The sequence below is a fragment of the Nesoenas mayeri genome (assembly GCF_963082525.1).
Source record: "Nesoenas mayeri genome assembly, chromosome: 14".
NCBI lineage: Eukaryota > Metazoa > Chordata > Aves > Columbiformes > Columbidae > Nesoenas > Nesoenas mayeri.
In genome coordinates, this window is record NC_137556.1 from 17,681,321 (window position 1) to 17,693,942 (window position 12,622).

The 12,622-nt window shown below is 55.9% G+C and overlaps 1 protein-coding gene across 1 annotated transcript; it reads left to right on the top strand.

Annotated features, from left to right (window-relative positions):
* Positions 1–1,643: 1,643 nt before the first annotated feature.
* On the top strand, positions 1,644–12,344 carry LOC308045841 (uncharacterized protein; the record flags this gene model as incomplete). Its single annotated transcript, XM_080353350.1, has 4 exons — positions 1,644–4,079; positions 6,518–8,984; positions 9,170–9,283; positions 9,835–12,344. The coding sequence occupies 4 exons, from the start codon at positions 1,644–1,646 to the stop codon at positions 12,342–12,344; spliced, it is 7,527 nt and encodes a 2,508-aa protein (XP_080209476.1).
* Between the last annotated feature and the right edge of the window lie 278 nt (positions 12,345–12,622).

Consider the following 12,622-nt stretch of genomic DNA (forward strand, 5'->3'; position numbering starts at 1 on the left):
ATGGCTGCATCTGTGCAAAGTCCTCTAGTAGGTAAAATTCTGAGGAATCCTAAAGTCAACCCTACTTGTTACATTCTCCTACTGATACGGTCAGAAAGTTCTTTATTTCAAAACAAACGCAGGCATCAGCGAATTTCTAGTACTTCACCTGGTTAGTATTGTTCCACAGTGTCAGCTCTTTTAGCAAACAAAAATAAGGGGGAAACATCCAGGAAATTAATGAAAGGTGTCAAAACCGAGGAGGTTAGGATACTTTCTGTATTAAAAAATAGTGTGGTTTCTTTTATAGTAAAACCTGAATTACAATTGCTTGAACCAACAGTAAGTAGTGGAAGCGTATTTTGACTTGCCCCTTTTACCGAGTTTGCTCCTGCCTCTAATCATCCCTTAATAAGATTTGCATATTCCTAGAACCCCCTTCAAACATCTCGTAATCAGTTTGCTCTTTCCAATGAGCGTCTTTTTGTTAATCAATTATATTTCCCCTCCTTATGGTTTACAAAGTTTCTGGTTGAACCTCTCGGACTTTACACTTGAATGGTTCCTTTAATCACCCGTCGATCGGTGTCGTTAGATCCCTGGTCTTCGAAGTCGTCTCCGTTATCTCCTGCTCATTAACATCTGTGTATCTGGGGGTTTAACTTACGAGGTGTCCTGTTTGTTTCCTTGTCTTTTATATTAAACAGCTATTGGCCGCATACCCATACACACGTAGTGGAGTTCAGTTTTGACCTCTAAGCACAGGGACCTTTAAAGTATTTCTAAATCCGTGTGGTAACATCAGAGGAGAAAGGACCTCCAAAACCTCAATACAGGTTGCAGCATTTCGATGTTCGTGTACATGTTTCACGAATGTTTATACCTTATAATGGGTGCAAGGGTCAGCAGGCTGCAGGGGAGGATACTCATGTCAGTTAAGGAGAAAAACTCTTTTCATACAGACAAGCATTCAAGTTGTTTGTCCTTTGAGGGAGGTGTGATACATAATGTGAAGAAAACAGCATTAGGATGATGTGTCCTAGAACAGCATTGTCATCTAGGGTGATGGTGACCTAGGTGAAGATGAAGCATTTGATTTCGGGAACTTTCCCTGGCACCAGCTCTCATACTCAATAGCGATACCTCTCTGACCCGTCCCACTTGCTCACTCTCCTTAACAAGTGGGGAAGAGAAGTAAAATCCCGCCATGAATCCTGTGGAAGTGGCAGATCTTGCACTGCCTTCACAACACAGAGGAAAATCAGGAGCTGGGTATGGAGAGCTGGACAATGACACTCAGAGCAGCGCTCTGTATGCGGGGAGGGACCCTGCTTCTAGGCTAGGAGAGCATTTACACTGTACCTTTTGGCTTTGGTTAGGGATGGACAGTGCAGAGTAAAGTAGCAAACTCCAAACCAGCAGCTCTGCCCCGAATAAGGCGGCAGAGGAAATATTCCCCCTTGCGACGCTGGGTGGGGATGTTGGCCACGGAGAGGCTGTTTCCTCTGTCTGCACCGGGTTTGCAGATACAAGAAGACAAAAAAATCCGTGTGAGCTGCTCGGGAAGGGCGGCGGGACACGGAGCCGGGGTGCTCGGGGGCTTTCAGACCCCCCTTACCTCGGATTTCTGACAAACACCGCTGTCCCTCGGACGCTGCTTAAAAATGCTGGGGACCTCGGAGGACGGTGGATGGCTTTTCTGGAGACTAATGGCGTGTGGGAGACGGAGCAGAAGCAGAAAGAGGCAAGTGATCTTGTTTATTCTCTGCGTTTGCGTGTGTCAGAGTGGGGCCGAAACCCTCCGCTATTCTCTGGCGGAGGAAATGGAGAGGGACTCGTTTGTAGCAAATATTTCAAAGGACCTGGGGGTTTCTCTGAGCCAGCTCGCAGCTCGCAAGGCCCGCGTTGTGTCCGAGGGGAACGAGCAGCTTTTCCGCCTCAATCGAAACACCGGAGTCCTGACGGCCAAGGAGTCGCTGGACCGAGAGGAGATCTGTCCGCAGAGCGATACCTGCACGCTGTTCTTTAAGATATTCTTTGAAAATCCGTTGCAGCTAATCCGAGGGGAGGTGGAGGTTCGTGACGTGAACGACAACTCCCCCGTGTTCCCGCAGAAGGAGATGGTTTTAGAGATTCTGGAAACGGCATCTCCTGGGTCCCGTTTCCCTCTGGAAAGCGCCCAGGACAAGGACGTGGGCAGCAACGGCTTGCAAAACTACAGTCTTGGGTCAAATTCGCGTTTCTCCCTTGCTCTTGGAACAGGGAAAGGTGGAGCAAAATACGCGGAGCTCGTCCTTGAGCGGCAGCTGGACCGCGAAGAGCAGCGGGAGCTGAATTTACTCCTCACCGCCACCGATGGAGGGTCACCACCCAGGTCGGGCACGGCTCAGGTCCGGATCGTGGTGCTGGATGCCAATGACAACAACCCGGTCTTTGGTCGGGAGGTCTACGAGGTTCGCCTGGCTGAGAACAGCCCCCCGGGGCACCTGGTGCTCCGAGTCGCTGCCGCGGATCCTGACGAAGGGTCCAACGCGAAAGTGCGGTACGGCTTCACCCAGACACCGGAGCGATCCCGGCAGCTTTTCGAGCTGAACCCGGACACCGGGGAGATACGGGTCGCGGGCAACCTGGACTTCGAGGAAGCGAAAAGCCATGAGATGGTGGTGAGAGCCACCGACGGCGGGGGGCTGTCTGCGCATTGCAAAGTGCAGGTGGAAGTCCTAGACGTGAACGACAACGCCCCGGAGATAGTGCTCACCTCCCTCACCGCCTCAATTCCGGAGGATGCCCCGCCCCGCACCGTGGTGGCTCTGTTCAGTGTGCGGGACCGAGACTCCGGGGACAATGGCAGGACGGAGTGCACAATCGACGGGGACTCGCCTTTCAGCCTCATCCCCACTTTTGATAATTACTACGAGCTGAGGACAAATGCCGCGCTGGACAGGGAGAGGACAGCGGAATATAACATCACCGTCACAGCCATGGACTGGGGCACTATGCGGCTGAGCTCTCGGGAAAGCGTATTCGTGCAGATATCCGACGTGAACGACAATCCCCCAGAGTTCACCCAGGAGATTTACACCATGTCGGTCACGGAGAACAACAGCCCCATGCTCCGGATCGGCAGCGTGAACGCTACGGATGCCGACACGGGAAAAAACGCCCAAGTGAGATACACGCTGGTGCAGCAGGAGGACAAGGAGCAGCCCGAAGTGTCGGTCAACTCTGAAAACGGGGACGTTTACATCCTCCGCCCGCTGGACTATGAGGAGGTGCGCGCCTTCGAGGTGGCGGTGCGAGCTGCCGATAGCGGCTCCCCGCCGCTCAGCGCCCAGGCGCTGCTGCGCGTGATAGTGCGGGACGAGAACGACAACGCGCCCGTCGTGCTGTACCCGTCCCCCGACAACAGAGCGGCGACGGGCGAGCTGGTGCCGCGCTGGGCACCCACAGGCTACCTGGTGGCCAAGGTGGTGGCGGTGGACGCGGACGCGGGGCAGAACGCGTGGCTGTCGTACGAGCTGGCCCAGGCGACCGAGCCTGCTTTGTTCCGCGTGGGGCTGCACAGCGGCGAGGTGCGCACGGCGCGACCCGTGGCGGAACGCGATACGCCCCGGCAGAGACTCGTTGTGCTGGTGCGAGACCGCGGGCAGCCGCCGCGCTCTGCCACTGTCACTCTCGGTATCGTCCTAGTGGACGGCTTCTCCGAAGCGCATTTGCGGGTGAGCGAGGAGGCGCCGGCCGCCGAGCCCGACGGGCCGCTGACATTGTACCTCATCGCCTCCCTGGCCTGCGTGTCGGCGCTGTTCCTGGCCACCGCGGTGGCCACCGTGGTGGCGAAGGTGCGGCAGGCCAGGCGGAGCGAGGCAGAGACCTTGCCCACATTCCCCCAGACTGCCACGGAGAGTGACGCGGGTTCCCTGCCCCGCTACGTGTACGACGTCTGCTTCGCCGCCGGGACCGTCAACAGCGAGTTTCGATTCCTCAGGCCCCTCTTCCCCTGCTTCCCCGCCGGGCTGCCCCCCGGCCCGGGTGAACAGCGGAGCTCAGTGTGCTCTCAAGAGGCGGCCAGCCTCGGGGCAGAAGGCGACTGGGCTGCACAGGTGAGGGACCTGGACGGGTCGAGGCGATGGGGGAGCGGGGAGGGAGCAGCGTGGGATGTGTTTGTTTGTGGGAGAGTGTTCACCCCTACCGATGTCTCGGAGCTGGTGATGGAGGAGCCACTGGGACGGGAGTAGAGGGTAGAGAGGGTGTCAGAGCCTTTGGCCCGCCCAGGAGGATCCGTCATGGCTCCGTAGCTCCCCAAGTTCTTAATAACCCCACCCACCACATCCTGTTCCATGCTCTGAGTATTCGCGTTCGATCAAGTTTCTGGTGCCACCACAAAGAAGGGACAGCTGGATCATAAGATGAGAAGTAGAGATATAGATATGTGAGGCACACAGTGGGCCCTGTCCACACACGGTGTAGAACACGCAGGGACCCGGAGAAGGAACACCGCTCCCAGGGATATGTCCTCCCAGAGGCGGCAGCACCAGGAATGTAGTGGCCTCGGCCATCTGCAAGCGGGACTACGGGGACAACCGGTGCAAAAGGCTGTCACATCCCGATGGCGTTTTCTGCACTGCCGTTCGGAGCTGGTGCTCAGTACTGCCAAGTATCGTTCACCAGGCTGGTGGCAGAGCTGAACTCAAGCTGTCTTCCAAACTGCTGGAGATCACAGAGGTGGGCACCTCTGCCATTAAATCCCCTTGTTTTTGTGTTCCTTATTTTTCTGGTATTGGCCAGAAAACTGTGGTTATCGGAACTTTACAATGCACTTTTCCAGTCCTTTTCTGACCCAGCTGGGTGCTCCCAGACAGTACCAACACCTCTTTTATCAGTGCCGCTGTGAATCTGGAGTTATGTCTGAGACGTCCTTTAAGCTTCCTTAGATGTCCTTTAAACTTGGGGGCAACAAGAGGTGATAAAACAAACAACTCCTTCTCTCCTCACTCTCCCACGGAGTTCAAATCCTCCCTGAACATGAGGTTACTGGTTTCCGGGGATCCATCTAGCCGTTCACAAGAGCCCGGACGAGGAACATATATGATATTAAACCACAATTACTGTTTGTGAGAAAGTGGTTTGATTTTGGGCTCTTAAATGAAATTCAGACTCATTAAAAGTTTGCAGTAGTGCCTTTGTGATGGCCACAGTGGAGGATGGATTCTGGCTTTAGTTTTTCCCTGTTCAGGTCAGAGACTCGCTGCCCGGTCCAGCCTCCTCTTTGGCTCTGGGTAGAGAACAACGATGTCACACCCGCAGTGGTGTGACCATCACATTCTCGCTGATGCCGCCTTACCTTCAACACCCAAATAACAACATCCACTCTGTTCTTTTCAGGGTGGAACTCCCCTCTCTGAAGACACGGTTCGCAGAGCTGCAGAAGCAGCTTGCACTGCAAAAAGGGGAATGGAGCTAAATGTCAGTTCTGGTCAAAACCCTTGGCTCACCCATCAGTAAATGAAGAATAAGTCTGTCCTCACCGGCTAACGTCCTCACAGGGAAAAGAGGACGAAGAGACCAAACACCCATAAAAAGGGACCAGGGGGTTACAAGGTTTCTCTGTGAGGGAGTAAAAACTCCTCTTCAGCAGTACTTTATTCATGTAGGTATTTTGTAATTGTGATATGGATGGAGGAGGAGGACTGTGTTGCATGTTGATTACACAGAGGCTTGATGTATGATTGTGAGAGTATCACTTCTTCTAAATGTTAAGGGAAGTACTAAAAACTGGAAGTAGACCTTCAAGATAACATATTAATTTTCTTCCTACGTCACCTTTTTTTTTGCCTTAAAAAAAAAAATATTATTCTTTTTCCTTGTGAAGAGGGATCTGTAATAGTGTCTTAACTTTCTGCAGTTTGTTCAATGCCAGGCCAAACAGACGTTAATAAAAATTAAGTGGTGTTTGCAAAGGAAATCCTTAGTAACAATAGAAGCTGATTACATTGGGATGTTCGGACCTAAGAGAGATGCTGCCTTTCTTGAGGGCTCCCAGCCTGAGAGGTCGTGAATCGGGGAAACAATCTGGGTACATTCCAGAAACACACCCGAGAATTACTACGGGGAACTACACGGCGATCACCGCTGTGGTTGATGGACCAGCTCAGTCATGCTGGACATCTGCAACAATAGGCAACTTTTAAAGCTAAACAGCCTGAAAGTGATTCCTTCACTCTGCATAAACAGTTCAAATAGAAGTCCAAATATAGAGAGCAACATTGGTAAAAGCAGCTTTAAATAAATCTCGTTGTCAAACAGAAGCATTGGTCATTCATGTGGTGACCATACTTCGAACAGGCTGGTAGAGTCCAGTTAAATCTGTATGCCTGGATTTCGGAAGGGAGAAATCCAGCGGTTTCTCGCTGTTTTGAAGGCTTTGCTCTGGCAAATCTCCACGTACTTCTGCAGATCGGCCGCCCGGTGCCGCTGTTGACCGCTGAGGCTCCGCACAGCTCCCGGATCCACCGCCCCCGGGACTGCGGGGCTGCGCCAGGCCGGGCTGCTCCGCTCGGGGCTCGACAGCCTGGATCGGCAGCTCCATCCAGCTCACAGAGGGAAGAGATCGCTTCGCTGGGAGGGAATGGAGCTGAGGAAGAGGGAGGAACCGCTCTCAGGGCGAGTGGTAGCTCTGATCCTGGTCCTCTGCGTATCGGGGATGAGAACAGAAACCGCTCGGTACTCCGTACCCGAAGAGGCGGAGAGGGGCTCCTTTGTGGCGAATATCGCTAAGGATTTGGGACTAACCGGTGAGGAATTATCGGCTCGACAGGCTCGGCTCGTTCCGGAAGGAGAAAAGCGGTATTTGCAGCTGAATCAACACACCGGGGACTTGGTGGTGCGAGAGCAGATGGACCGGGAGGAGCTGTGCGGGCAGAGCGAGCCCTGCCTGCTGCGTTTCGAGGTGTTGCTGGAGAGCCCACTGCAGTCCTTCCGAGCCGAGGTAAGCCTCACCGACATAAATGATCATGCTCCCATGTTCTTAAACAAAGAGATAGTTCTAAAGATTCCGGAAACTGCAATGCCAGAAACTCGATTTTTGTTGGAAAGCGCTCAGGATCCAGATGTAGGGAACAACAGTCTTCAGCATTACAGTATCAGCTCGAACGAGTATTTCCATATCTATACCCGGAGGCGGAGTGACGGCAGGAGGTACCCCGAGCTGGTGTTGGACCGAGCCCTGGACAGGGAGCAGCAGGCAGAAGTGGCTTTCAGTGTCACGGCTGTGGATGGTGGGTCTCCACCGCGCTCTGGTACAGCCTTAATCCGTGTCGTAGTCCTAGATATAAACGACAACATCCCAGTATTTACCCGGAGTCTGTATAAAGTCCGTGTATTAGAAAATAGTTCCCAGGATACCTTGGTGGTGGCGGTGTCTGCTAGCGATTTAGACTCAGGAACGAACGGGGAAATAACCTATTCCATAGTTCAAAATTCAGAGGAAAATCACCAGACGTTTAAAATAAATTCAGAGACAGGGCAGATTCGAATAAAAAAGCCGGTAGATTATGAACAAACAAAAACCTACGAGATAGACGTGCAGGCCACAGACGGAGGAGGTCTGTCTGCACACTGCAAGGTGGAAGTGCAGGTGGAGGACGTGAATGACAATGCCCCGGAGGTGATCATCACCTCCCTCACAAGCACCCTCTCAGAAGCCGCCCCTCCGAACACCGTGGTGGCCCTTTTCAACGTGCGGGACTGGGATTCGGGGGATAATGGCAGGACGAGCTGCGAGCTGGCAGGCGAACAGCCCTTCAGCATCACGCTGCTGGCAGCCAACGCGTACGCGCTGGTGACATCGGAGGCGCTGGATCGGGAGCAGGTGGCAGAGTACAACGTGACAGTACGGGTCCGAGACGAGGGCTCCCCCGCGCTCTCGGTGTCGAAGATGCTGTTCGTGCGGCTGTTGGACGTGAACGACAACGCACCCACTTTCACCCAGACCATTTACATCATGGTGCTGAGCGAAAACGAGCCAGCGGGTACGAGCCTGGGACGTCTGAACGCTACGGACGCCGACGCGGGAAAGAACGCCCGAGTGAGATACGCACTGGAGCCGCCCTCGTCGAAAGGCCACCCCGTCGAATCCTTCGTAAGCGTGGACGCGGAAACTGGAATTGTGCGGGCGCTGCGCCCGCTGGACTACGAAGAGGTGCGCGCCTTCGAGGTGGAGGTGCGCGCTGCCGATGGTGGCTCCCCACCGCTTAGCGCCCAGGCGCTGCTGCGCGTGCTGGTGCGGGACGAGAACGACAACGCGCCCGTCGTGCTGTACCCGTCCCCCGACAGCAGCGCTACGGCGGGCGAGTTGGTGCCGCGCTGGGCGCCGGCAGGCTACCTGGTCGCCAAGGTGGTGGCGGTGGACTCTGACGCGGGGCAGAACGCGTGGCTGTCGTACGAGCTGGCCAAGGCGACTGAACCGGGGCTTTTCCGCGTGGGGCTGCACAGCGGCGAGGTGCGCACGGCGCGGGCCGTGGCGGAACGCGACGCACCGCGGCAGAGGCTCGTTGTGCTGGTGCGAGACCGCGGGCAGCCGCCGCACACTGCCACTGTCACCATCGGTATCGCCCTGGTGCGCGAGTTCTCCGACGCTTTCCTCCAGCTCAACCACGGTACTGAGAGCAAGAGGCAGCAGCAGCCTCAGGTGGCCGAGGAAGAACTGCTCACCACCTACCTCATCGCCTCCCTGGGCTGCGTCTCCTCGCTCTTCCTCCTCTCCGTCCTCGCTTTTTCGGCGGCCAAGCTCTGCCATGCTCGCCTCCGGCCACGCCCTTCGCCTCCCTCTGCCCGCTGCTACGCTCACGGCGACTTCCCCACCAACGACGTGGACGCGTCCCGCACGAGCACTCTGTCACCGGCTTACCACTACGAAGCCTATCTGACCAGCGCCTCGCGGAGGAGCGAATTCCAGTTCCTAAAGCCCGGCCTACCCAGCCCACGAAGCAGTGCTGAGTCAGGGGCAGGCAAGCAGGAAGAATTGCTGTGCTGGTCGCAGCCCGCTGGCGAGAGGGAAACAGAAACGGGCAGCTCAGACCTTCCTCTCACTCAGCCTCTTGACTGCCCGGCCGGCAGGCGCGTCCACGCCTGAGCCTTGCCGGGACCCGCCTCCGTTCCCCCTCCTCAACCTGAGATTCCCGTTTCCGTGTAGCACCGAGTCCTGCTGTTCACTGCGTGCTGCCCCAGCGGAGGCTCTTACCCATTTTCTCCGGCCGGGGAGGGCGGCTACGTCCCTCCGAGCTACCGCCGCCGAATGATGCCGTGGGTAACGCAATGTACTTGTCGTGTCGAAGGGCAGGGATTGGCCTCCCGAACGCCAGGTGCACAGACACCTGCTCGCGGACTCATTGCAGCGGGGAGCAGGGGAAGACGCGGGGCAGGTGCCGCCGTTGCTCGTGCGCTCGGGCTGACCCGGCGGCCTCCCAGGGCTCTCCACTCTCTATCCCTGCGCTTCCCTCGCGCTGTGCGCGCGTCCTGCCGCGGGACCCCAGGCGGGCGAGCGGCTGCAGCCGCACGAGTGCGCGCGGGTCCGTGTACCCGTGGGAGGCGGCAGCGCGGGCAGCGGGCGGCGGCGGGCGCATTCTGGCGGCGGGCCGCAGGGTGGCGCTCCCGGCCAAGTCGTCGCCGAGCGGCTGCGAGCTGGGAGGCGGCTGAGCCCAACCCTGCCCAGCCCAGCCCGGCCGGGAAGCAGCGGCGGCGGCGGCGAGCCGCGGCGAACGGTGCCCCGTGCCATCCCCTACCGGACACCCCAGGCGGACTGAGCGAGAAGGAAGGAGAAACAGAGGGCGCACGACCGCGCCCGCTCCGCCGCTTCAGGTAGCCGCTTTCCGCGGAGGACTGCACGGTTGATCCGCGAGACGGAGCCTGTCCCGGACCGGCCCGACATGGCGATCGCAAGGCAAGTGCTTTGTCTCTCTGCTTTCCTCTCCCTGCCGCACGCTCGCTCCCAGCCCCTGCGCTACTCCGTAGCCGAGGAGGGGGAGAGCGGCTCGGTGGTAGCCAACGTGGCGGAGGACGCGGGGCTGGCCCCGGCGCAGCTCTCGGCTCGCAGCGCCCGCCTGGCCTCGGAGGACGGCCGGCAGCACTTTCGCTTAGAGCGCGGCACCGGCCGCCTGGTCGTGGCGGAGAGGCTGGACCGGGAGGAGCTGTGCGGGCAGGCCGCTACCTGCACGCTGCCCTTCGAGCTGGTGCTGGCCAACCCCCTGCAGTTCTTGCGGGTCGAGGTGACCGTGGAGGACATTAATGACCATGCGCCCGTTTTCCCGGAGGAACAAATTACTTTTAAGATCCTAGAAACGAGCAACACGGGTTCACGTTTCCCACTGGAGGGAGCTCAGGACCTGGATATTGGCAGCAACAGCATCCAGGCTTACAGCATCTCTCCCGAGAACGAGTACTTTAGTATCTCCTTTGGGAGTCGGACCAATGATAACAAATATGTGGAACTGGTCTTGCAAAAGCCGCTAGACAGAGAGGAAAAGGCAGACATGCGTTTCACTGTCATTGCCATGGATGGGGGCTCTCCACCCAGGAGTGGGACCACACAAATCCATATTGTAGTTCTAGATGTAAATGACAACGCACCAGTTTTCACGCAGGATCTGTATGTTGGGAAGGTTTTGGAAAATGCACCGGAGGGTTCTGTGGTTCTCAGAGTGGTGGCAACCGATCAGGATGTGGGATTTAATGGGGACATCTCCTATCAGTTCAGCCAAGTAGTAGGCCAGATCCGCTCAGCATTTGTAATTGACCCGACCAGTGGTGAAATTAAACTCACAAAACCTCTGGACTTTGAGGCTGCAGAGAAATACGAGCTCAGCGTACGAGCCACAGATGGTGGTGGCCTGTCAGCAATCTGCAAGGTGTTGTTGGAAGTGGTGGATGTGAATGACAATGCACCAGAGCTGGTGGTCAGTACCTTCAGCAGCCCTCTCCCTGAGAATGCATTACCTGGGACAGTGGTCGCCATCTTTGCTGTCAAGGATAGAGATTCTGGAGCCAATGGGAAGGTCTCCTGTGCCCTTGAGGATCAGCTGTTCTTCTCCCTGCGTCCGGCCTATAAGAATTACTATGAGCTGGTGACTGTGAGCACGCTGGACCGTGAGGAGACAGCACAGTACATCCTGAGTGTCACAGCAGCAGATGCGGGGTCACCTCCTCTCACAACCACCCAGACCTTCACAGTGGATATCTCTGATGTGAACGACAATGCACCTATCTTCAACCAGACATCGTACACCATGTATGTGCGTGAGAACAATGTCCCCACGGTGCTTGTTGGAGCTGTCAGTGCTGCAGATGCCGACACAGGGTTGAATGCCAAGGTGACCTATTCCCTGTTACCAGCCCACCCCACAGAGCAGCCTCCCTGCTCCTGTATCTCTGTGAACTCTGAGAATGGGGATGTGTTTGTGCTGCGGCCTCTGGACTATGAGCAGGTGAAGCAAATTGATGTCTTAGTGCGTGCCTCTGATGCTGGGTCTCCTGCTCTCAGTTCCAATGTCACTGTCCGCCTTGTTGTGGTAGATGAGAATGACAATGCACCACTGGTGCTGTACCCCTCACAGGACAGCAGTCATCTGTCCAGTGAGCTGGTGTCCAAGTCATCTGAGGCAGGGTACCTTGTCACCAAAGTGGTGGCTGTTGATGCTGACTCGGGACAGAACTCATGGCTCTCATACCACCTGTTAAGGGCCACTGACCCCGGGCTGTTTGTGGTGGGTGCCCAAAGTGGTGAGGTGCGTCTGAGGAGGCCTGTGACAGAGAGAGACCCCATGAAGCAGAAGCTTGTTGTTCTGGTGAGAGACAACGGGCAACCACCACTGTCAGCCACAGCGTCACTGAGTGCACTCCTGCTCAGTGACTTCTCAGATGTTCGCCTACCACAGAGCAGCCTGGGCACAGAGGATGAGGGTGACTCCCTAACAATGTATTTAATAATTTCATTGGTCTTTGTTTCACTCCTCTTCCTCGCATCCGTGGCAGCCTTCGTTACTCACAAGATGTGCAAGAGAAATGAGTTGAAGGGTACACATGTGTTTTACGATGCCGGTAACCTGCAGAGCAGCCTGGCAGATACAGCCTCTGCAGGGACCCTGCCCCACCCCTGTTGCTATGAGATCAGCCTCACAACAGGCTCGGGAAACAGCGAGTTCAAGTTCCTGAAGCCCATCCTCCCCAGCCTGCCACCACAGCACCGCACCATGGGCAGAGGCACAGATGATGAACAGGATTTCACCCGTGGCCCTATCACCCTGCAGGATGTGGCACCAGACAACCCAGGGATGCTCTCTGTGGAAGAGTTCAATAGTCTTTCCTTTAAGTAGGTGGAGTCAGCACAGCCAGAGGCTTCGAGCCTTGTGATAGGAAGGGATTTGGGCTTCAGCATTTGGCAATGGTTCCTTCAGAATAAATCTGAATTTCCAATTGGAAACAGTGTTTCCCCTCAAATTTTAAGTCTGATGGAAGCTTGTCTCCTCCTCAGAAAATCCCTAAAGAATCTAAAGCCTCATCAGAGAGGTAATAGTACATAGCAGGTCTGTTACAGCCGTTTCCAAAATACTGTGTGAGTGTGGTTAATTCCAGGACACACAGCTAAGTTCTT